General features: G+C 36.4%; 1 protein-coding gene across 4 annotated transcripts in view; it reads right to left on the bottom strand.

Annotated features, from left to right (window-relative positions):
• The window catches only part of JAK2 (Janus kinase 2), a 90,854-nt gene that overhangs the window by 11,356 nt on the left and 54,369 nt on the right, over positions 1-25,129 (bottom strand). For all 4 annotated transcript variants that reach the window (XM_017732802.1, XM_017732800.1, XM_017732801.1 and 1 more), the window contains 18 exons: positions 24,203-24,326; positions 23,312-23,429; positions 22,760-22,905; positions 21,175-21,496; positions 19,160-19,279; positions 16,611-16,768; positions 15,809-15,920; positions 13,953-14,139; positions 11,690-11,817; positions 11,056-11,190; positions 9,331-9,418; positions 7,152-7,279; positions 6,250-6,388; positions 4,918-5,069; positions 3,759-3,909; positions 3,353-3,489; positions 1,934-2,123; positions 908-1,032 (listed from right to left, as the gene is read on the bottom strand). In XM_017732802.1, the coding sequence (XP_017588291.1) occupies positions 908-1,032; positions 1,934-2,123; positions 3,353-3,489; positions 3,759-3,909; positions 4,918-5,069; positions 6,250-6,388; positions 7,152-7,279; positions 9,331-9,418; positions 11,056-11,190; positions 11,690-11,817; positions 13,953-14,139; positions 15,809-15,920; positions 16,611-16,768; positions 19,160-19,279; positions 21,175-21,496; positions 22,760-22,905; positions 23,312-23,429; positions 24,203-24,326 (2,660 nt within the window). The remainder of the gene's footprint in view (positions 1-907; positions 1,033-1,933; positions 2,124-3,352; positions 3,490-3,758; positions 3,910-4,917; positions 5,070-6,249; positions 6,389-7,151; positions 7,280-9,330; positions 9,419-11,055; positions 11,191-11,689; positions 11,818-13,952; positions 14,140-15,808; positions 15,921-16,610; positions 16,769-19,159; positions 19,280-21,174; positions 21,497-22,759; positions 22,906-23,311; positions 23,430-24,202; positions 24,327-25,129) is intronic.

Genomic DNA, 25,129 nt, shown 5'->3' with positions numbered 1-25,129 from the left:
GTGGTGTGGTTGACAAGGTGGTGTTCAGTCATAGGTTGGACTTGATGATCTCACAGGTCTTTTCCAACCTAGTTGATTTTGTGATTCTGTAATTTTATGTAACCTACTGTTTCCATGTCTTTGATGTAGGTATTGGGAAAAGAAATTAAAAAATATTGCTGGTGCATGCCTTGAGGGGGGGGTATGGTTGTACTTTTTATTTTTGTCTCTCTCCCCCTCACCCCCATTTGTTTTTCCTTTTCCCAAACATCTAAACATGCAATGAAATCTCAGGTGTCTCTAGTTTCTTATATCTAAAGCATAATTACAGAATAAAACTAGGGAAGGCATAAGCCCTCTAAGGAAAATGAGATACCACAAGAAAGATCAGATGTTTGTACTGCTTTTCACGATTTTATGAATGATGTTCAGTACCAAATAATTTATTACAGGTTTGGGTACTTCTACGGCCCCTAGCTCTGTGTACAGAAATCCTTGCTCTTACTTACAGTTTCAAGTAAATATATATAAATAAATATATAAGTAAACATATAAGTAAATATATATATATACACACACATATATATATATATACATATATATATATATGTTGTTATGGTGTTTTTTTAGCGGAATGTCAACATTCTGAAAATTCTGTTATAGAATGTCACGGACAGGTTGCCTGAGTGAGTATATTAACTCCTACAATATTTCATTTCCAGTCGCCTTAGTGACAAAAGAGAGTATATTCTGCCTCAGTCAGCAGATAGGCCAGTCTCAGCATCCTGTATTAAGATACTGAGAAGTTATGAACATATATTGCTACCTTTTTTTAGGGTTATGTGGTGCTAGCAGCCCAACAGCATTATAAAAGATATACCAAAACAACAATTTCATTGAAAGATGTATATAATTTGAAATGCCCTACCTTGCATATCTGAGATGCATACAGCAAAAGCTTCTTGTGGTCCAGCCTCTCCTTGTGTTTCTGCAGATAATCTCGTAAACTTCCATATGGTAAGTATTCCATAATTAATCTTAGATTCCTACGTCCTTTTACAACAATAATGAAAAATGCAAATGTACTATTTTCTTTAATTTTCCAAAGACAAGTTTTTAAATATAAGTATTTTAAAATATCTATCAATAGCCATAATACAAAATGGACTTAACACAAAAATATTAATTTATGATCTATACATCACTATGCAATTTTTCATATATTAATTAACTCATTATGCCACTTATTTAAACTTAGCAACAATGTGGATATGCTTGATAAATTAATGTATCACTAATCAACATCATCTCATCAATACTTCAGCTACTATTGCTAAGGCAAAGTAGAAGTCTGTATGTCTGTCTTGTCAAGATGAAACTGAGAATGGCAAGTGATACTGACTTGTCACCAATTTTACCATCTTTCAAAACAGCCCTATTTGGAACTGAAGATTATTTTTTTTACAGTAAGATCCTGGGCAGAGGTAAAACCCATGCTTTACTTCATCATCTTAAATGGCATCATCAATTCACTCAAACAGATCAGTTTCTGAAACTTTTTCCTGTATACTCTTTTATTGTATAGGCTACGCAAAAATTGGTAACACCCACTCTGAAATATTACATTGAGGAAAAAAAACAAGAACAGTTAAAAAATTGTGCATTCTCCCACTTAAACCCTAAATTATTTTCAAGGAAAACTTTTTTGCTTTAAAAGAAAGAAACTGGGCAAATATTTAAAGTTATTCTCTAAATTAATCAAATTCTGCAATGAGGTGACTGAATCAACATCCACCTTGTACTGAGATGTGGTATACAACAGACGTTACTTCCTTTGTTCTGTACTCTCTAAGTCCTGGTAAATTTAGGACAAGTCAGTGACTGTCATAAACACTACCTCTCTGAATTTCTCAGTATGCATATTTAGGTGTACTCAATATACTAGTATACATACCTGCACTGTAGCATACTCCTTTGTATTTAACGATGTTATCATGCTGCAGAGATTTAAGTATTTCAATTTCTCTTTCAAAGTCCCTAAGGTGCTCTTCAGTGCTATGTTGCAGCTTTTTCACAGCAACCACCTCCCCAGTATTATCCTGCAGCGGGTCATACCGGCACATCTCAACACTGCCAAAATTTCCCTATGTCACAAATGGAAACACTTGGGAATTAAAAACACGCCCACACCATTCTCTCTTTGTGTTTCTTAGTGTACATGTTTGTTCATGTAGAGTGTAGTTTTTGTTCAGAGCTCACTGTACTAAGCATTAAGATGATGTGATTAATTATTTAAGTGAAATGCCTGAAATTTCCCTGACAGAAAAAAATGCAGGATCATGGGTAACAGTTGCAAAAGAAACATATTCCATGAAAGGACGCAGACAGAACAGGAAACAAAGACAAGGAAAGGTGGTGATGTGTATCTATTTTCTATCTTTCACAAATTTCCACTTCCACTGGCATAATCCTTTTCCTGCACTTGCATAAATCCCTTTGTCTTGGTTCTTAATTCTGCTCTTTTTCTTTTTGGCTCCTCTCCCATTTGTTTCAATGCTCTGTTTTCATCTTTCTCAATTTATATTGTCTTTTATCTTCTTTTATGCAGCCATGACCTACCACTCTGTTGTTCTCCCTATGCTACACTATCACAATCAACAACCAACCACCTGCAAACAGAAGTAGTTCTGCTACTTCACTTTCAGGCTGCTTCAGTACTTGAAGCCAAAGGAATATACAGCTAGCATGTAAAAACCAAATAAAACAGCAAAGAACCATTCTAGTAAAATAGTGCTTGGTGAAGATCTGCCAGCTGCACTTGGTCAGCTGTCTAGGTATGCTTTCACACAGCCAGGCTGCAACGGCTTAAAAAACTAGTAACCAAATGCTGATTTCTAAAGGCAAAAAAGTTCAAGGCCTACATATATCTCAAAGACATGTATTTTCCTTTTGAATTTAGAGACTTTATATTCAGACTTCTCAGAATATTCACGCACAAAACCCCCAACCCCACTAGTTTTGTGCAAGACTGCTCCAGAGCGTTGTTAACTGAATATCAACTGTGTGTGTATATATCTGTATATCTATGTATCTATATAAGGATTATGTCAGGCAGCTCTTCATTACTGAAAAATACTTTAGCCTTTTGGTGTGACTGGATTCATTGTGGAGGTCAGCTAATTTTCTTCTGTGTAAGGATACTGTGAAAGTGAAAAAAGAGCACAAAGGAATGGCACACATTGCTCAGATATGACTGAAATTCACAACTTCTAAAATAAAAGTTTCACTGTAAATAATGTATATGGGGTCATCAAAAGTCAACTGAAAACCATAGTTATTTCCTAAACTATCACAGATTTTTGAAACATCTTACCTTGCCAAGCTGCTGTAAAAACTTAAGATGTCTTTCTTCAAATTGTGTTGGGTCCCGATCTTCAAAAGCACCAGAAAATCCAAGTGCTCCAATTCTCATATTTGGCAACATATCACTTTCTGTCAATAGCTCATAATCTGAGAGGCAGAAGGAAGAAGGGAAGAAAGGGAACAGAAGGCAGAAGGCACAGAGTAGTGAACAAGAGAAGGAATAGCCTTATTACAATCATGGCATGTTCTACTTTTGTTTGGCATACTTCAAGTTCAGCAGAATATTGACAGCCACCTTTATTTCTATATAGTAATTTGCAGTCAAAGACAATGATGTATTGCAAAAAACATACTAAAAAGAAAGTGAACCAGTAGGAATAAGCATTCTTTTTGATCCTGTTGTATCACAGACTCACCTGGAGTGAACAAACTATTCAAATCACGTATAATTGCTCTAAAAGAAGGCCTGAAATCTGGCTCATAATCCATGCAGTTGTTTATAAGGTTTGCAAGTTCTGTCCAGTTGGGGGCAGGAAGCTGGTGCCTATCTTCATAAAACTGTAGTTTCTGGAATTAAACCAGTAAGTAATTGTACATTTTACAACCATGAAGAGTTGCAGCAGCCTTAACAGTCTCACCAGAGTAGCCAAAAATTACAGCTCTAAACCTAGACTTGTTATCTCATCAAATGTACATCTAACCGATTTTCATCAAAAGCAAGGCTGGTATAATTTAGAGTGATCAGTTCAGAAACTTCCAGTCAGTTACTGGTGGAAGATAAGAAGATAGAGAGAGATGAGAAAAATGGTGTCTCCTTTATTGGTAATTTCATAAATCCTCAACTGGATAGGTCCAGAGGAAAATTCTACTGACCTATGAGCTGGCTGAGCGCACAGCTGTGAAAAGCTCTGTGAGTATTACAAAACAATGTAGGGCAATTTCTGAAATACTTAGATATCTATAAGCTAGGTCTAGGTAAACCTTGTAGATTCTTGTCAGAGCTGATTAAAATACCTGAGAAACCAGATCAGGCTTTATGGGAAGGTTACAGTACCTTTATAAAAATAATACTACCAGTATTTTTCTATCATAGTGAAGTATTCTTTTCGCTTCCAACTAAAGAAGCAAATACATATGATACAATATTTTTATGGAAAATGTCTCCCCTCCATCTTCTGCCCCTACCTGAGATAAAAGTTAACATTTTTCGTTTAGCTAAAATAGTAGAACTGTTGGAACACACAAAGTGCTACTGTATTTAAGATGTTCAGTTACTAGAATGTCAACTAAAATCCACGCATACTTTTTGTTTAAAGTGACACACTGCTGCAAGAAAGCAATAAAAATATGAACTAGATAATACTGAAAATTCTGTACTTTGTTCCCCTAAAAATAGAAACGAACAACATAAAAACAAACTTCAAATAATCTCTTCTGATTATTATCTACAAGCAAAAATGTCTTTTTCCTACAGTGGTCATAGGCCACACCACTGCTGATGTGGTTACAACAGCAGATGTTCTAAATTAGAAATGTTCAAAGAATTGCTATGACTGCAGACCCAGTAATACTTACTCTTGAAGAATCCAGTGCGCTCAGTGGTTTGTCTCCTCCACTGCAGATTTCCCACAAAGTGGTACCAAAACTCCATTTGTCTGTAGCTAGGCTTAGTTGTTTGGGATTCTCAATACATTCAGGAGGAACCCATGGTATTCTCTCAAGAAGAACTGTGCAATCACACAAAGGAAACTTGTTAAGACGAATAATAAAACCAGAAAATTCCCTAACATTTGGTAAAAATTACTTCAGTATACATAGGTATTTCACTCTGTAATGTACTATTAATACTTTTCCAAGTATTTGTTCCCACCTAAAAAATCAAGTTATGGAACACGGACAAAAATACAAACAGTATTTGTGAATCAGAATGGAGGACCAGTAGTTTTACTGTAAAATAAGCCTAAAAATAAAATTGCCTTAACATAATTTCCATGTTACATTGTTTCTCTGATTTCTGTATTTCCCCCAACGTTACCAAGACTTAATGGCTACCACAGAGAACCAAGATGTCAAAGAGTAAAAAGTACTTTGATAGTGGTTGGCATATTATGGCACAGCAAAAGGCACCATGAAAAAGTGTTTTACACTATCTGATTTTTAAGCTATTGCTATTGACTGTAGTAACAAACTAAAACATTGGATTGTACTGGTTCGGATTTAGAGCTCCTTAAAATGATATCTCATAAGAATAACGTAAGCTTCACATTAAAACACAGAGAATTTAAATAGTTTACTGGCAAATAATGACACTGCATTAATTATAGGCTGTTAGATACATTATTTCTTTAGACATCTATAAAAGTACCAAGCATAAAGTGTTTTTATAAGACGGAAAAAACACAATAATAATAGTAAGGTTACTTCCACCATTCCATTAGCATAACAATCTTGCACACACTTTCAATTTAATTAATTTTGCTGTTTATAAAGCATTGGAGCAGTCTTAACGGTGGATGACCCAAAAAGCCATAAAATACTTGATCAAGGATACTAAATTCAGCAGCTATCTGCAAAGGCAACAGACTATATTATACACTTACATATATAATATATGTATACATAATATAATATAACAACAGTACTACCAATGAAAAGAAACGGAAAATGAGAACAGCGGGGAAAAAAGGTCACACAATTGAGAATTTATTTCCTGTAATTATTTGCTAATAAAAAAGATACACTCAAAACTGCTTGGCTAGGACTACAGAGATAATTATAAAATGACAGATAAATCAAGGAACTTACTATAACAGAATTATTTTAGATGGTGGTCAGAAAAAAACCCCAACCCCAAACTTATTTTTCAAGTCAGAAGCAATAAACAAGAAAGATAATGCAAAGACTTACTATCTCTTGGCAGAACTGTAATACTGATGCCAGGATCACTTAGCTTTATAAATGGAAGGTTTCCAGACTTCCTGTCTTCCTCTCTGATAAGCAAGATGTTTTTTGCACAGACATTCCCATGAACAAGGCCTTTATCCTCCTATAAACAGAAATGCATATTTTACATACTGACAAAAGAAGTCTTACTGTTGAAGAGATATTTAAAAATAAATACTGTATAGCATGAGGGAAATACCAGCAAATAAAATAATGATAAAATAATAATTAAGTTGATCAAACTTCAGGCACCTCACTAATTTCTCTCAAAGTTACAGTTTTCAGCCAATTTTCATTATCTTCCTGAAGTCTGAAACAATTTGATACGTGTTAACGCAGCAGAATACTCATCCATCCATTTAAAATTAATGTAAGAACATTTAAATTCTGTTAAAGGAAAGACTTATCTAGATATCCTGTCTTGAATAATGGCCTTTGTGTTGAACTAGAAAGACTCTAAGGTTGAGACCTAATGCCCAAGAAGAATGCACTAGGAGTGTGAGGAGTACAGTGTTTTCCCCTCCCAGTGGTTAACACCATGAGGAAATAGTTTATGTTCAGCTTCATGAGCCGAGGTGGGAAGTCCAGAAAGGACTGATTTGTGGAAGAGACGGGGGGAAAGCATTAGTGGAAATCTGTTTATATTTCACACTGAAACATAAAGCATGAAAAAATAATGGACATTCAACTACACTTTGTGCAAGACACAAAGTCTTTCTCTGGGTATCTACTAAATAGCTGGTATATGCCCAACCTATTATCAAACACCCTCCAGAGTTTCAAGAATTCAGGTAATAGCTCAGCCTTTCTACATGCATTAGTCTGAATCACTTGAATTCAGCCAGTAACAAAACTGAACCACTTACCAGAAAATGCATGGCTAATGCCAACTGTTTGGCTACTTCCAGCTTCCACAAAATATTGATATTATTTTTGTTCTTTTTCAAATATGTGTCCAAGGATCCAAATTTTACATATTCTTGTACAAGGATGTCTGATTCATAATGATAAAGAGAGTTACAATTAAAACCAACAACAAACAATGAAATTTCAGGACACATTCATGACTCCAGTACTACTCCTTTTTTGATACCTTTTTGGTGATCTAACTTTAAGTTTCAACCTCTGTGGTATCTGAGTATTGCCACAAATACTTTATGTTCTTTATACTTCTTCAGGGTGTGGAAGTTCACCTGATTCCTTCTCAAATGCAAAGTTACTAGATTTAATCTTTTAGGTTTAATTATTTAGGTTTAACCTTTTACAGATTAGGTAAAAGTCAGTGACCATCTTTTCACCCTCACCTGAAAGGCACAATAACGTAAATGCTTATGAAGCATAGTAGTGTACAGCACTATCAATGTGGTAAGCTGAGTAACATTCAAGTAATTCACTTCATAGTTGTTTACAACCTATACGTACTGAAAAACGCAATGCTTTATTGACAAAAGATGCTTTTCTTGAAAACAGACAAGTATTTGCCCTAAAATTGTGTATATGTATATGACATATGCCCTCATGCAACCATCTAGCAAATAACTCCAGAAACAGGAACTGCTGTCCTCATCACTTTCTACACAAGAACTTCAAATCACATGACTGAACACCTGCCCTTAGCTGCAAGATGCTCACACTGGAAACTACCAGTATTATATCTGGCTGTAACAAATAAACAGATTTTTAAACAAATTCGTATTACAGACAGCAAACTCTTTTTTTTTTTTTTGCAATTATGTGAAACAATTTTTATCGAATTTGTACATCCAAGTGTGTAAACCACAGAACCAGTAAGAGTTGGTCTTCCTATTTCTTAGTAACTGCCTCTCCTTAAACTGCAATAAGTCTCCTGCCTTCAGAAAGAGAACCATTTCTAGAGGACAGGTGTGATCTAAAGGTGAAATAAGTAACCATATACATCTTTCATCAATTTATTTTCAATTATAAGCTTGATCTACTAGAAATTTTATATATAGTCCCTCTGTGTGGTACAATGAATAAAACAGAAAAAACCCCACGTGGTTGTTTTGGCACAAATTCTTGGCCAAACATACTGCTGTGCCTTTTCCAGCCTCCTAAGAGAGGTAATTTCTGATTACAAACATAAATTATGACCACAGAATCCACTGTCTCTTTTGGAAATTCTTTCTCCCTAATGAAGGTAATCACCTACATAGTATGCCCATATGGTTATTACAAAATGCTTCCCTTCATACAAATTTCTAAATTTGTATGAAAAAAAATGAGTTTAGGGCAAACTGACATTTCAGCCCAAAGACTGAATGAAGAGGAAAAACTGTCGAAGTGAGATCTAGCAGCGTCTATTTTAAAACAACACACATTACCGAGTGACAACCATCCAAAATTAAGATTTCATTACAAGACAGTATAAATGTATTTCAGGTGTTCTTAAAAAAATCTTATTAACACATAGTCACAAAGCAGTAAGCTAAACTGAAAAGACATTCAACGTTTGCAGACAATGCGAAGATTTTACTGCTGCTTCGTAGTGTGTTTGTTGAGTTACATGTTTTCAGAATCATGTTTTCAGAACGGGACCTCTAAACCAAACTTCACAAAGTTATATTTTTGCTCACAAAGTCAGCATGTGTGGAAAAAGGTGGCAATGTCTGTTTCTAATCACAGTAAATGAAGATTTTTCTGGGTAGCACAGTACCTCCCTTTCTAGCTAATCACAGCTGATATGATGCAGGGCTGCAATTTTTCTTGCATTTCAAAAGCTCATTTCAGAGGCACAGCAAAACTGATCTCAGATAGTACAGACATGACTGAGTCATTTATACAGGTTATATTCACATTGACTGTACTTTAAACAAGTTTTCCCTTTTCTTTGTTTTTACTATTAACTAGTTCTCAGATACCAAGACTAATACTACTGCAATGTGAACATGTATTGGCTGTCCAGCTGGTGTTGAACTTGGGTTGTTTTGTTCATTTTTTCCCTGGTTTTACCCAAAAACAATGTCAAACTCTAATGAGAGATGTATAAAAAAAATTGGTACAAAAAGATAACTAATTTCTACTTACTCTCTTCTCCACAGACGCAGACTCCATAATTTAACACCAAATGTTTGTAAGAAAGTTGGCTCATCATACTTGCTGCTTCAAAAAAGGACTTTTTGGCAGGAGAGGGAGATTGACAAAGAAAATATATCAGTGAAAACAAAGCCCCAAAATTCTAATAAATTTACTAAAACCATTTTTTAAAATATTTTAACTTCCATCTCATTGCAAAGACCCTAATGTAACATATTTTATATTGTTTGTTGTTGGTTTGTGTTTGGCAACTGTTTCTTGTTTGGTTGGTTTTTATTTCAGTTTTTTGGTTGTGGAGGGTTTTTTCTAATTTTCTTTTTCTAAGTAACAGTACACATTCCAGATAGGTTAACGATCTCTTTTCTCTGCAGGCACGTGTATCCCAACATTTTAAAAATAATCTTTTTTTTTCCAGTGTCAATTAAGTAAATAAAGTAAACTGAAGGCAAATTCATCGTACAGGACTCACTTTCTAACTTAGTCCACCATAATGCACTATTCAGTTTCACAATTTATTTTTTTTAGCACATTATTTAGTTAAAAGAGAAAAAGTATTATGTAATTCATCCATTACTGCAAGACCTTTTCCAAGTTTGTCAGGAAAGTTTCAAATGCTTTTATTTCTTTCTTCATTTTTTATTCCGTTCAGTGGCATCTCCACCTACACCTGTGTACTGATTATTCACCCAACCAACCAAAGTGAAAATGAGAACATTTTCCTCCAGGTGACTGTATTTTTATTTCTATACTCTGAGCTTTTAGTAACTGATTCATACTTTATGAATCAGTTAATATTCATAAATAAATATATTACCTGTGTTATCAAAATTATAATTTTTTTTTTATTGTTTTCAATAGTCCAAGGTGTATGCCTACACTGCTTATGAATACCAGCCATCTGAAATGTCTCTTCCTTTTTTACTTGTATTTTCATACAGATTTATCTGAAACAATTAAAAAGTTCACTAAATAGTGTACTGGTTCTCTCGGCTTGCTGTAAACATAGCTAGATAATTAGAAATTTGAATAAATTACATAACATAATCAAATAAATAATAAGCAGTATATGAAGTATATATTACATTCCTATAATAAACACTACTACATCTTGTGAAAGTCTTTAAATTCTCACATACACAGTCTTGGGCTCAATTACACTACCAGTTCGTTATTTTTTTGCACAAAGGCGTTTCAGGTCTGCTAAAAGCTTCACTCAAAAAGTGACGTGTCTCAGTGATTAGGGGTGAATCAATGTATGGCAAGATTTTCTCATACATAAATACTTCTGATTATTTGATTTGACTGGAGAATCTGAAGACAGTCTACCCAGAGGACGTGTTTTTCCATAAACAGTGGTCCCTTGTCTGTAAATAATGAATTACTGGTTAAGACAATCCTGTGGCAATACCACCTCTCCCCTGGTACTTTAATTGTATAAATTAACTGTTCTCCAGTTCTCAGTGGGTAAGCTCTGAATTCTCTCACAGATGGCAGGAACAGGGGAAATAAAATACAAACGCGTACTTCCCAAAGCCAGTCTCAAATCCATACTCTCAGTGTCACAATTCCAAGCATTAGCTTGGTTCAACATACAACCCCCTACCATATAACAAATACTCATTTATGAAGTAGATGAGTAACGCTCAAGAAAAGTAGAAAAGTAATGCTCAGCATAGCATGGACAAATGTTACGTAGCAGTCAACAATCACACCAACCTCAGAGTAGTTTCTGTGCACTTTATCCAGCACCTTTAAAAGAACTTCAGTTTGATGGAGCTGGCCATAGTCTCCCACTTCTTTCCTCACACCTCTGAAAATCTTAGTAAATGTGCCCTGTCCAAGACTCTCCTCCTAAGAAGGAAAGGATACAGATAGAAAAAAGCATAAAAAAACCTGCCTGTTTCAAAAGATATCTTAAAAAAAAATCCCAGCATAAACATATGCAAATCTTTAGAGGTGTGCTGGCTGTAGAGTTCAGCTGAGAGGGAAATGAAGCAACTATATCAGAAACATCTTAAATTTTTGCTTGTTTTTTATTGACTACTCAAGGATCTCAGAAAATAACTAGCTGCAAGAACCAGAGAAGAAGCAATTCCATTAAATCTGTATTTAGACATCTCTAGAAGCAAACAACTGCTATTTGCAGTCAAAATGATGCTTCTCAATTACAAAAAAGAAATTATTTGCATTACTGGAAAACAAAATAATTTTTTTTCCACAACTCTAAGGAAAGATTACAGCAAAATCTCCTAGCTCAGGTAAGATTCTTTTAAACACATACTGAGGTTTTTAAAACTCGGTGCATATTAAACCCAACTTCTGCAGTGGAAAAAGCAACTAATGGACTTACGAATATCAAGTCCTCATTACGGATTTTGTGAAAGACCATCTGATTGACATTATTGTGTCTCTGTAGTGTAGGTGATGAAGGTACATCAGAAACGCTATTGCTTCTGAAGACTAGGAGATTTGATTTATCTGGGAGAAGAAAGAGGGAAAGGAAAACCAAAGTAAATTTGTAAAATATAGAACTAAACCAATATCATTTCAGAAGGATTATTAATGAGGGGCTGCTAATTCAACACAAACAAGATATCACATTGAGATCAGTTTATTTTAAAAGCCACACAGTATTTAATTTAAATCAAAGTCTGATATTTTCTAATCAGCAAAAGCATCTAGGTTCACTCATGGGTTTTATGTTTTTTAAGTATTCCTACTTTTGACAAACATTCTGAAAACATTCCTACCTCCTTTCACATTTAACTGCTGCAGTATTTCTAGTAACAATTAGGGACAGAAAACAGGATGTAAATTACCTTCTTTTATATTACAAAGTAGAGCAGGTCTGATACTAAAATTAAATCTGAAAAGTATATCTTTGTGGCTATCTGCTCACATCCATGATTATATTTATTCAATAAGTTATCATTTTGATGCATATAAATTTTAGGTTTCAATGGAACAATGTTACAAAATTATTCTCTGTTATGTGCATACATATTTACTTGTTACATCTTTTCTAAGGTTTTGAATCCATTGGCTATTTTCAATCACATTTGAGAGAAGCAAAAGTTATATCAAATAGTCTGTTCTGACAAGTTTTTCTTTAAATAGGGACTGATAGAGACAAATATTAACTGTAAGAAGTACTACTTAGAAGGGCAGAATTTTAAAGATTTCATGAAGGAAATAAATACTAATATCAAAGGTAGGCAAAAGAATTAAATGCAAATTCCAGAAAAATCCAATCCTCAGGCAGGAGGTCTATTCCATGTGTATTTTTCCAGTGTTAAAAAGAAGCTGAAACCACACTGCAGACTTGGCATAATGCAGCTAAGATCAACCATGACAGAAATTCACTGACACTGTTGGTTCCATTGCCTATGGAAGTGTTCTCTGCGATAAAGAATCCATTTAGTAGCTCTTTCCTTCTCAACACATGAAAACACTTGGTGGAAGAAGAAATGCTGCTGCACACAATCCACTGCAATTAAGAAACCAGTTTTGCTTCTAATCATGAAACTGGCTACCATAATTACTTCTGGAAGACTATCTTACACCAAATTAAAATTTGGCAGACACTTGAAAACTATGACTAAGAAGATGAGCAAATAGGTTACTGAAATTTAAAAAAACCCACACAAATATATCACAGAAACACAGAATATTCTGGGTTGGAAGGGACCCACAAGAATTATCAAGTCTAACTCCTGACTCTGCACAAGACCATCCCCAGGAGTCATAGCACATGCCTGAGAGCATCATCCAAACACTTCCTGAACTCTCTCAGGCTGGTGCTGTGACCACTTCCCTGGGAAGCCCATTCCAGTGCCCAGCCACCCTCTGGATGAAGAACCTTTTTCTGATATCCAACCTAAACCTCCCTTGACACAGCTTCAGGCCATTCCCTTGGGTCCTGTCACTGTCACCACAGAGAAGAGATCAGTGCCTGCCCCTGCTCTTCCCCTCACAAGGAAGTTTTAGACTGCAGTGAGGTCTGTCCTCAGGCTGCTCCAGGCTGAACAGACCAAGTGCCCTCAGCTGCTCCTCCTACGGCTTCCCCTCCAGACCCTTCACCATCCTCGTGGCCCTCCTTTGGACACTCTCCAATAGCTTTATATCTCTCTTATCCTGTGGCACCCAAAACTGCCCCAGCACTGGAGGTGAGGCTGCCCCAGAGCAGAGCAGAGCGGGACAATCCCCTCCCTTGCCTGGCTGGCGATGCTGTGCCTGATGCCCCCCAGGACATCCTGGCTGCCAGGGCACTGCTGACTCAGGTTCAACTTGCCATTGACCAGGAGCACCAGGTCCCTTTCCACAGTGCTACTCTCCAGAATCTCATTCCCCAGTCTGTACACACATCCAGGGCTGCCCCACCCCAGATGCAGAATCTGACGCTTTTCCTTGTTAAACTTCATACGGTTGGTGATAGCCCCATCCTCTAATTTGTTGAGGTCTCTTTAAAGGGCCTCCCTGCCTTCAAGGGTATCAACAGTTCCTCCCAGTTTTGTATCATGTATCTACCTGAGAGTCATTTAGTATTAACTTATTTTTAAGTCTTTAATCTAGACGTTAGAAAACTTTCTGCTTAAAAATAATCTCTCTCTTACCTTTTGGTTTTGGAGGACAGCATTTGATGAACTGGAAAATTATGCTGTCTGAACGGACAGTTTCTGTCTGGTAACAGGTCAAGAGATCCTTAAGGTTACTAAAACTCCTCTTGGTTCCACTAAGATTATATTCTCCGTTCTCATTCTTCGTAATTAAGCAGTGCTTATAATCTGTAATACTGTCACGCTGCAGAAAGTTTTCCATTAAAAATGAAATTGATTAATATTTAATATTTGAAAGCTTATTTAAATGTATTGCACTCTACTAATTAATGAAAGGATGCTTCAGGAAAATATGATCATAACTTGTTATTTTGTTCTCACTATGTAATATGGATTCTGAGAAAACATGACTCTACTCCCATCACTGGAACTAGTATGCTGATGCTAGAGAAAAACAAATGTTAATGAAACCTGAAAAGATGGAGCTGAGAAAACAGATAATGGAACCTAGGAAAAATCCTTCAGAGCAATTAATGAAAGCTTATTCATCCTGACATGGGGTTACATCAAAACAAAACTCTGTTGGAAGCAATAACCCCAATGCTTACACTCCATGTTTGTTTGGCAGGCATTTGGAGATCTCAGCTGTAGTGCTGCTTTCCTGTCATCTCCAGTACAGTTCTAAGAAACTACTTCCTAATACAGATTTTCAACATGCACTGAATTATTTTTACAATGAGTCTTGAAAAGATACCATTAAACATTTTTAAACAAGCTGAATTCTTACTAGTGTTTTTGTGGTCTTGTATTTCAATACTGCAGGAAATGTTCCAGCAAATTCTGAATATAAAAAGCCTTCCAATGACTTGCACAAGACTCAGAAAAAGGAAAAAAAAGTTGTGGTGAAGTCACTTAAAGGCAATCGTAGTCTTCTGTTGCAAGCTTGGCTCTCAGCTTTGCCTCTCTAAGCTTGTTCGGGAACTGATTTCTTTGTCTACAAAATTCCCTATCAAACATACTTCATTGACTGGACATAACATTTCTCCATTCACACATCAGCATTACTTGGTCATTTTCAGAGATGTACTTATCTCTGACAGTATTAGCAAACTTATTAGCTTGCTGTACACCAGCAGGAAAATTCATGTTTTACTTTCCCTAGCTAAAACCACAAAGGCAGCTCTGCTAATGTAATTAAAGAGAAACCCATTCTTGAAACAACACCATGCAATTATTTAACAGCAATATTAAAGCATTATATTATCACCAGCTGCAATGTCACAGAGAAGAGGTACATCTGGTTCTCTGGCTGCATGAGAACCATATGCACTTACAGGGTGGCTTTCTCTCTAGCTAACACCAGATGTACCCAGGAGATTTGTGTTGATGTAATAGCTGTCAAATAATATGGCTGGCCCAGCACTGGGGATGGGGATAGGACCCAAACCCAGAGGAACCTGCGAAGGAGACACTCTCAGATCATCAAAGGCTGTATGCTCAATCTAATGAAGCCCCAGTCGTGAGGGGGGAGGAGGTATGTGGAAAACCCAGGGAAAAAACCTCAACTAAAAACCTCCAAACTTTAAAAAACAACAGAAAACCCACCAAATTGCTCCATCTCCCAAGTATTTACCACAGTCCCAAGATCCACGCTACTATCTCCAGAACTCTTAAACTCTCTTCCCTCAGCCTGTCTTGGCCTCCTAAGCATGTGGTATGTGCATTAGCAATTCTATACCAACTCTGATGTATCTCACAAGACCCTGAAAGTTTGCTGTCTGACAAAAGTAGCTATAGAATATACACATCAGACTAACTTTCTGGAGGGAAAATTCAGAATCATTTACTGAACATCTCAGGCTCATTGTTATATCACAACAAAGATTAAAGAGGCACTAAGACAGAATACAAACCTCTATAGCAAAGGTAAGGAAGTACTTTTTAAAATCTTTGGGACTGCAGCGAAGGACGTAGAAACCAGTCTGATTACCCGCTTTCTTCAGTTTACTGATAGCAAAGTCCATGCTACAGTAAAAAGAAATGTTTAATATTGCATAATTTAAAAATTCAGGAATATCAGAGGTTGAGTAATGAGCAACATTAACAGATATCTAGTATCACAACAATTCAAACTTTCAATTTTGTACAGCTTTCTTTAAGTTAATATCTTTATTTTCCAATATATAGGGTGGTAAAGAAAAGTATGTTAAAAATTTTTAATACTGAATCATCACAATTATTTATCCAATGAGAAATGTTAGGGGCTAAAAAAACTATATTCCCCACAGCTTATGATATGGTTTTTGACATGCATTATGAAAGAAGCTATAAAAAAATTGCATAACAAATCAACTAAAATTAGCAAAACATTAGTGTGGGTGAAAAATGTGCGTTTAACTAGGAAAAGGGCTAACAAGAAAGAAGAGCTGAAATAAAACAACACTCGTTACAATAAGAACAAATTTCCTCTTAAACAAGCCTTGCTAACTATTTCTATCCTTATCAAGGAATGATCTTTCCACTTAACTTTTGTAACATGTCAAAAAGGCACTGTATTTTGCAAAGTGAAAAATAAAGAGGAAAAATACAAAGCATTTTATGTTACATAAGTGCAATAAAAAAAATATTTTAAGATGCCTACCACAGCTGACAGACAACTAAACCTCATCTTCCAAAAATGATATCACACTGTTGTATTACTGAAAAAATACTTACAAAATTGGTCCATGACAGTTGCTTTGGATATTTTCAAGGACTGATGGTGGTGCTACTTCTTTACAGAGATAATGATGGGCATCCGCTGTTAATCTGTAATATCCATCAATTAATGATACAAAGGAGAGAGCTTCTCTTAATGACTGAAATTCAGCCTCCTGTTCAATCGCCAGAGAACAATGGGGTGTGGGGGGGGAGAGAGAGAATTTCAATTTTTAAGAGGCAACAGAAAATTCCTGGATATGATAATGCTATAAAAGATATGCATATATGCGCACATTAAAAACATGAATAGAAGCAGTTTTTAACTGATATTAGCATGTTCTATCTTCTTTCTATCATTCAAAACTTGATAGCAACGTTCAGTGCTCAAAATCAAACCCAAACCAAACAAAACAGAGAATCAGTGGATGCCTTATCCCTGGAATGGGCTCTTTTGAGCAATCTGCTCTCATGGACTGTATCCTGACCCATGGCAGGGGGGTTGGAACCAGATGATCTTTAAAGTCCCTCCCAACTCCAACCATTCCACAATTCTGTGAAATCTGCCATAAAAAAAAACCCCTTACTCTAAATATATGAAACAGCAGAGGAATGCCACTATGAAAGAGTATTTGAAAGGGAAAAACAAGTAGATGCAACTCAGCATCCAGATACCTACTGCACTGCAATACAGTGTTGTTCTTTTTCCTAAAGGAAAGCCTTTACTTACCAAAGATCTATATGTTTGCCTTCAAGTAGAAAAGAAAAATCTCTACGAAAGTACCCGCCTGAAAACTTAACTACTAGTCAGCAAAAACTGGCACTCTGAGCTGGATCATAGATAAAAGATGAGCTTTTACTACTGTGAAGACACATACAGTGGATAGAAGCACAGAGAAAAACAATGTGGTCAAAGGAAAATGGGTGTGAAAAAGGTCTTATGCACAGTATGCAGAACAGATAAAAGCAGAACAAAATTAAATCCATCTGCAACAACATATTTATTGCTGCAAATAAAACAAAAATAGAGAAGCATTTTCTGAGTCACCCCTAGGTTTCATTCAGTAGTATAACCCAACAGAACAGCCTTTAATATGTGTTTGCCTATGACACTGGAGACCCACCTAGCAGCTGAACACAATTATTTGGCAGTTTCTTTGCTAGAGAGCAATAAAAAAACCCTGGTGTTTTTGAGTAAGTGTCAAGAATTTGGAGCCTTCAAACTCCTTTTTAAGAGGACCTGGAAATAACGGCAGCCTGTGGTGCAGACCATGGTGAGGCAGCTCTGCCTCTGCAGCCCACAGAGGTCCATGGTGGAACAGAGATACACCTGCAGCCTGGGAAGAACCTCATATCACAGAAGGGGGATGTGACTCAAGGAGGTTGTGACCCCATGGGAAGCCTACACTGAAATATACTTGTTGGCAGGACTTGTGGCCCCATTGGCCACTATGGACCTATAGAGCAGTCTGTTCCTGAAGAACTGCACCTTGCAGAAGAGACCAATACGGGAACAGTTCATGAAGAACTGCAGCCTGTGGAGATGATTCACATTGGAGAAGTTCACAGAGGACTGTCCCCCATGGGAGGGATCCCTTGCTGGAGCAGGGGATGAGTGTGAGGAGGATTGAGAGGTAAAGACAACATGTCATGAACTGACCACACTTCCCATTCCCAATCCTCTGCACTGCTGAGGGGAAGGAGGTAGAGAATCAGGAATAAAGTTGGCCCACAGGGAAAGGAAAAGTGGTGGGAAAATGTTTTTAAGATTTATCCTCATTACCTTATTCTGAATTGATTGGCAACAAATTCAGTTAATTTCCCTGAGACAATTCTGTTTTGTCCATGGCAGTAATCGGTGAATGCTCCTTAAGGACAGATCCTGATAAGGACAGATCCTTATCTCAACCCACAAGCCTTTCATTATATTTTCTCTCCCCTGTCCAGCTGAAGAGGGGAGTGATTAGAGCAGATTTGGTGGGCACCTGGTGCTTAGCCAGGGTCAGCCCACTCCACAACTCTGTGACAGTTATACCTGCTAGAAAACCTGAGTCAAGTGCAAGGTTGGAGTTAAAGCAAAAACTTTTTACATCTATGTATAAAATAGTTTCTGAAAGATCTTCTTCAAAGAATTGTAAACAGTAAAAGCAATGACATTAATTTTATCCTGATACTTATTTTATTTTATCATTGCTTCAGAGTATTTTGAAGCCTTTTTCAATGTGTTGGTCTCTAGCAGGCAGCTTATCAGGACACCATGGAAACAGCACACTTGAGAACTGAAACCATGGACTCAGGTTTAAGACTAATAAACAAAAGAACCAATCTGTGTACCAGAAATTTTCCTCACATATAAATGTCTACTTCAATTTCATTCCAAGCACACAGCTTTGAATGCAGAAGAGCTTTAGTGTTCTGATACACCACTTACACTGCTGATAAGTGTTTAGTGTTATCTCATGCTTAATTAACATGGTCATGGATTATACAATACTATGCATACAACAATCACACAGCCTGCTCAAAGCAGTATCTATTTTAAAGAACAGCAACCAAAGTAAACAGACCAGATTCTTGCTGTCTTGTTTGTGAATGGTGACAATTCTTCTCTCACTGGAGCCTTCTTGGCTTGCTTGTTTAATGCTGACATCAATGATATCAGGAAAATCACAGTATGTTTGTAAATCCTGCAAACAAATATTATATAATTTCAGTAATAACATAAATGGCAATTTAAAAGCCTCACCTATTTGCAGCACTGGAATTCCCACAACTCTGAACTCATAAGCTAGCAACAAAGAGGATTATAAAACCTTAAACATGTCATTACAGGCAAATAAAGGATTTTTTTCTTTATGGAATCATCACTAGGAACATAAATTAAAGAACAGACAGGGATCCAGGAACTGTGAACATTAATATCCACATATGGGTTTGGGTTTTTATAACTGTAGATATTTCCTTGCTCTGTAGTATTTTGTGAACAGTGGAACATTTTGTTCACTTTTTTGAGAGGGCTTTTTTTTTGTGAGCATACTATTGGCATCCTGATTAAACATGTTTACAAAGCCTTTTAACAATACAGAATGTCATGAGTTCATTCAGAGTGACACAAGCTGCAAAATCTGTAGTAGGAATGAAGAAGAAGTGTAAGAAAAGGTTGTCCTCTCAGTCCTATCTACTTGCTCATCTGGTTGTTGAAAATGTCAACTTGCGAAACAAATTTCTTCACAATCTATTCCACACGTGTCATTACATACAAATAAATAAAAATTACTTTTCAATTCAGTACCTGAATGACAGTTCATCAGTAAAGTTTACTGAAACAAGTTATGATCATGTTTACAAGCAGCTGCATTAATTCATTCAGTTTTCAAACTATTTATAAAGTTTCTTTACCAGTGAAAATATATGCAGTGTCAATAATGGAATGATAATATTTTTAACCATGAAAAAATAATTTGGCGATCTTTAGTAAAAAATATTATTCCTTCAAACACTACTCTTAGTAAAGGCTTGGTTGACAAGCCCAAACAGCACAGTATGCCTAAATTTTGCACACCTAAAACCAGAAATTGCAAAATCTGACATTTATGATAGCTCCTGCCAGAGCAACTGGCACTTACAGGAAAATTAGGGAAGGCAGAGGGCTGATACATAACTATGAATGAGGTAATTGTCAGCCTACAAATAATCTGAGAACACCACACTTTAAAAAATATGGACATGTAATCAGGTTTACTTTTTGCTAAGTACTGAAAAAACCCACTAGTATATAGCATTTTTACAAATTATTACAGCACACTGTAAAAATAACAACCTTTTATAGTTTGATCTTACCTGCTATATATTATGAATCAAAAGTACCAAACAGAAGCAATTATTTTGAAAAACTCATACATGCTCCACTTTGCCTTTACTTTTACCTTTGGAAAATTCCCGCACTCTCAATGCATACTGCTTTGAGTTTCTACCAGGTTTTGGCAAACTCAGCATAATGAACAGTCACGATGGGAAGTCATACACACACAAAATAATACCCTTAAATAAAAATGCAGCAGTATGTGATTACTAGGCATTAGGAACCATTACTAATCCAATAGGAACCATTTAGCACCTAATTCCTGAACAAAGACTATATGGACTCCACACTCACAGAGATGTCACTTTAAATTTGCTAACTGAGGCACTGGCAGGCGTCCAACTGCAGCAGGAAAGAGGTATAGGGAAATTAACCTGTTTGGAGTCCTTAGATCCCTGTTTTCAAAGAGAATTTGGGGCATTTCTGCATTTTACCTACACCTGGGGCCATGGTCATTACATTTCCACATTTTTTATATGTCAAGCAGAGAAGTATTACACAACTTTCTTCTAGTATTTCAATAAAAAACTGATTTTAAAATTTTGCACTGTTTAAGTCAACATATTTCTGTGATCCTCAGCCATGTGGAAATTGTATCATTATTGTGAAGTAAAATTTGCCTACCAAATTTGCTTGAGCTAAATCAGAACTTCCAAAATAAGCTTATTACTCTGTTCCATAACAAACTGCTCAGTTATCAAAATAATTTTTAAAAATTACCTGCTCTCCAAGTGTCTCACAGTCTTTAAGTTTTCCCCTTGAACACTGAATTCCACCATTTCCAGTTATTACAACGGTTGCAAAACTTTCCTCTCCAGAAGGACCTCCACCAGGTTCTTTTACTTCAAAAACCTCTGAATAGAAGGCAGGCTGAAGGGTTTCCAGATTTATGAGATATTTAAGTTTCAAGTTTCTGGCAGTGGCTTTGCATTGGCCAAATTGTTGTATAAATTTGCGGAACCTGTACCTTATTCTTTTTCGTGTCAAAATGTGGTAGTCTTGGATTTTTGCTCGCACACACTTAGGTAAAAACATTTTGTAGCTGTGAATACATAACCAGAAAAAAAGGTTACTAATTTTATTCATTAAATCCAGCAAAGATAATTAGTTCTGTGCTAAACTAGTCAACATTGAAAACACTATTTCCTCTAAATGTACCGTTATTTTTTCAGCTGTAGGATAACAGAGATCCTCTCCTACATCTGTAATATGTTCTTTCAAACACAACGCAGTCTTCTTCCATTTTCCATTTTTACCCTCACTCAATTGCAACATAAATAACATAATGCATTTTCCATAAATTCAAAGATGTCTGTTCTTTCATTAGTGAAGTTCTGAGGCAAGGCAGCAGAAGTTACATAATTGCTTTGTTTGGTGTAGAAGTTGTGAAGAGGATACTGCACGGCAACTACATGGATAAATGACAGATTTCCTGGCTGAAAATACAGGTGGGTAGAATACAACACTGTGGTTGGGTCTCACTGAAGTTCCTATCTCACAGTCCATAGTCTGTATCAAGACATGAAAGAGCTGCAGTTGTCATCCTCAACGAGCTGGACTCATTCTGTTTCTAACTTCTCCCATTAGGTTTCATTAAAAAACAAACATCAACGAAGTACCAAGCAGGGACAGAATTAACTCAGCTGAAGCAGAAACTGATAGGATTGATACACCCAAGCGAACTGACAAACTCAAGAAAGTTTAGCAGAGATCTGGAGCACATGACATGAGAGAAGAGGCATATGGGAGCTGATTCGGTCAGCCTAGAGAAAAGAAGGCTCAAGTTCTACGATTTATCTCCTAATAACATGAAAGGACAAGAGAAGATTATCGGTATCAGAGAGTGGACTGATTAGGTATAGAGAAAATCTTTCTGTGGTCATGCACAGGACAAAGCTGCACAGAGATATAGGGGAATCTCCACATCTGGACATTTTCAGAATTTGACTGGATGAGGCCCTGAGTCACTTCATCTACCTTTGAAGTTGGCCCTGACAGGAACATGGGGTTGGATCTGATGACATTCAGAAGGCATCTCACCTCAAATTATTTCTTACATATTTTCTCAGATAAGAAGCTGCTGCCTTACCTTTCATTAAGAGTCAAATCCATGTCTCCAAATCATGAATGGCCATCATTACACAAATTTTCTTTTAATTTCTAGTTTACACAATAGGTAAATTTATGTAACCATTAGAATACATCAACTGCCAACAGCTGAACACCTCCTCCTAAATACTAACGTGCAAAAATACAACATTTAGGCATCAGATAGATGTGAAACAGTTACAAATGACAGAATCACCTGACTGAATTGTAAATGGCCATTGGGGTTTGGTCCTTTTCTTTGGCCACTCTCATCATATCTAGAACAGCCATTCCAAGGCATTCTTCTTGTGTTTCATGAGTAACAGGCATCTGTACCCATCCATCCAAAAAATCAGCTCGCCACTGAGAAAGGATGCAAGAAAACAAATGAAAACTGTAGTAGTGCTGTTTATCAAGAAGAAGGATTTGGGGTGCAGTTGTTGGGGGGAGCTGCTGTTGTGTTGTTTGATTGTTTATGTTTGGCTTGTTTGGGGGGGATTTATTGGCTTAGTTTTTTAAAGACTGAATGACCTACTTCATCCACAAAAACATGTACTTATTCATAAGGAGTACCAGCTGCTATCATGCTTAAAAGCACTGTTTTGAACTTCATCTCTCCAAATACACAATAGGACATGGAATTTAATTTCGAGCTTGAGAGGGCTTCAAGCCTTCAAGAGCCTACAGAATTACTAGGAGAAGATGGAACGGGAATAAATACTAATAACCTTTACCAAACTGCATTTAGAAACAACCACGCAAATCATACCTGTGCGAATAGGTAAGACATGACAAGATCGTCAAGGACAGGGCTTTCTGCACCACGAAGAATGCCATACCGGTATGCTCTGTTGCTGCCACTGCAATACCAGTGGGGAAAATAAAACCTGGTAGGAAATAAATTTAAGCAAACATCAATAAACAGACATTTTGGTTACCAACATCAGACATTACTGCTCTCATACACATGAAACTAGTGCTGGCTGGTCTGGAGGACCACTATGAAACCCCAGTTAGTCAATGAAGGCTTCAGATCCAGCAGTTCTTGGTGTTTTAAAGCACTACAGTATTTAAGCAGGGTGATATACTGTACTGATAGGAATAAGGACTTTTGCTAAGTTATTCTCACTAATCAGAACACAGAGAATCTTATTAGCGTCTTCCAGTTTCTTTTGAAACAGTTCCTAAAGAGACATTCAGGCCAAATTACACAATATAAAGACACTAAGTAATTAACAAAAGGAAAACTGTGACGATAGTTTTAGCTGTCCAAATTCAAATATAAGGTTAGGGAAAAATGGTTGTATTGCAGAAACATGCATGACTACACAGGGTAATTACTCTGCATTTCAAACAGGCAAGCACAAAGGAGATGAGATGTATCATTATTAAGAAAGGTATTATTTTTACTTCTGCTGTATTTTTATTGTTTGTTTCTTCAATCTGACAGTGGTAAACTAGACAGATAAAATTAATAAAGTACATAATTCATATCACTCCAATATTTTTTGATTCTTTTAGCTCCTTGTTTTCCAGAAAGCACCAGCAATCTGTCTATAACTTCTAAGAGAAACTACAGCTCAACTAAATATCATATTGGTTGTGTTTTCTCAGGTTTTTTTAGCATGAAAAGTGTGTAACGTTTTCTTTAGATTATTACCTTATCCGGTAAATTAAGATGAGTCTGGTTGCTTCATCTACATGGAAGATGTGATTTGGGGGATACCACATTCTGTCTGTTTCACTCATGAGCGCAAACATGTTATGATACACTGGCATGATACCTACATGAAGAACAGAGAAGCAAACATCTATAGGAAAGTGTTTTCGCAAAGTATTAAAAAAATACTGTGGGTTAAAAGTAGATTGCCACAGAGCTCTACTGCTACTAGCAGCAGGTATCAATATTGCCAACAACACAGCAATCATGATCCCATAACCTCCAGGCTGCTTTGCCAGTTTAATTTCTCATTCTTCCTTTATGTTTTCTGACTGAAGACTCTGTTCACCTGTTGCCCTATTCCTCACTGTTATATTACAAGACTTTCTCTGTATGGCTTTTAATAAAATGTCTTCTTAGCCTCTTGGTTTAGAAAAAAGCTTACAACAGTAGATTTTTTTTCTTGCCTTTCCAAAATCAGATCATTTGATTTGAGCTTTGATTTTAAGACTAAGCATTGATTTTAAGACTTTAGATTGACATAAAAATTAGAATTATAAGAACGGACACAACCAAAAGCCATTTCCATTTTAGTAACTCAGTTTAGAACAAACCCAAACATATATTATTAAAATAAAACAGGAGGGGAAAATATTTTTTTCCCCTCAACAACTTTGAATTATTGTCATGGGTTAACGTAAGCATAGTCTCGGAAGTGATGTTCTTGCAAAGGGGTGCTTACAGCTTCCTCTGTGACCTGACAGAACCTATCAGATGGCCAGCTTGAATACAGACAAGTTTTTTAGCCACTTAAATTGTGACCGCCTCTGTGATCCACACTTAGGAATAGACAAACCCCGGGCAGAGCTCCCTCTGTCTCATTTCTGGCGCTGGGACAGGTGGCTGTGGGTCCTGTGCAGGGGCCAG

This window comes from Corvus brachyrhynchos, unplaced genomic scaffold, assembly GCF_000691975.1.
Source record: "Corvus brachyrhynchos isolate BGI_N302 unplaced genomic scaffold, ASM69197v1 scaffold194, whole genome shotgun sequence".
Classification (NCBI taxonomy): Eukaryota; Metazoa; Chordata; class Aves; order Passeriformes; family Corvidae; genus Corvus; species Corvus brachyrhynchos.
Note: the sequence above shows the minus strand (reverse complement) of the source record. Positions and strands in the feature narration are given on the sequence as shown.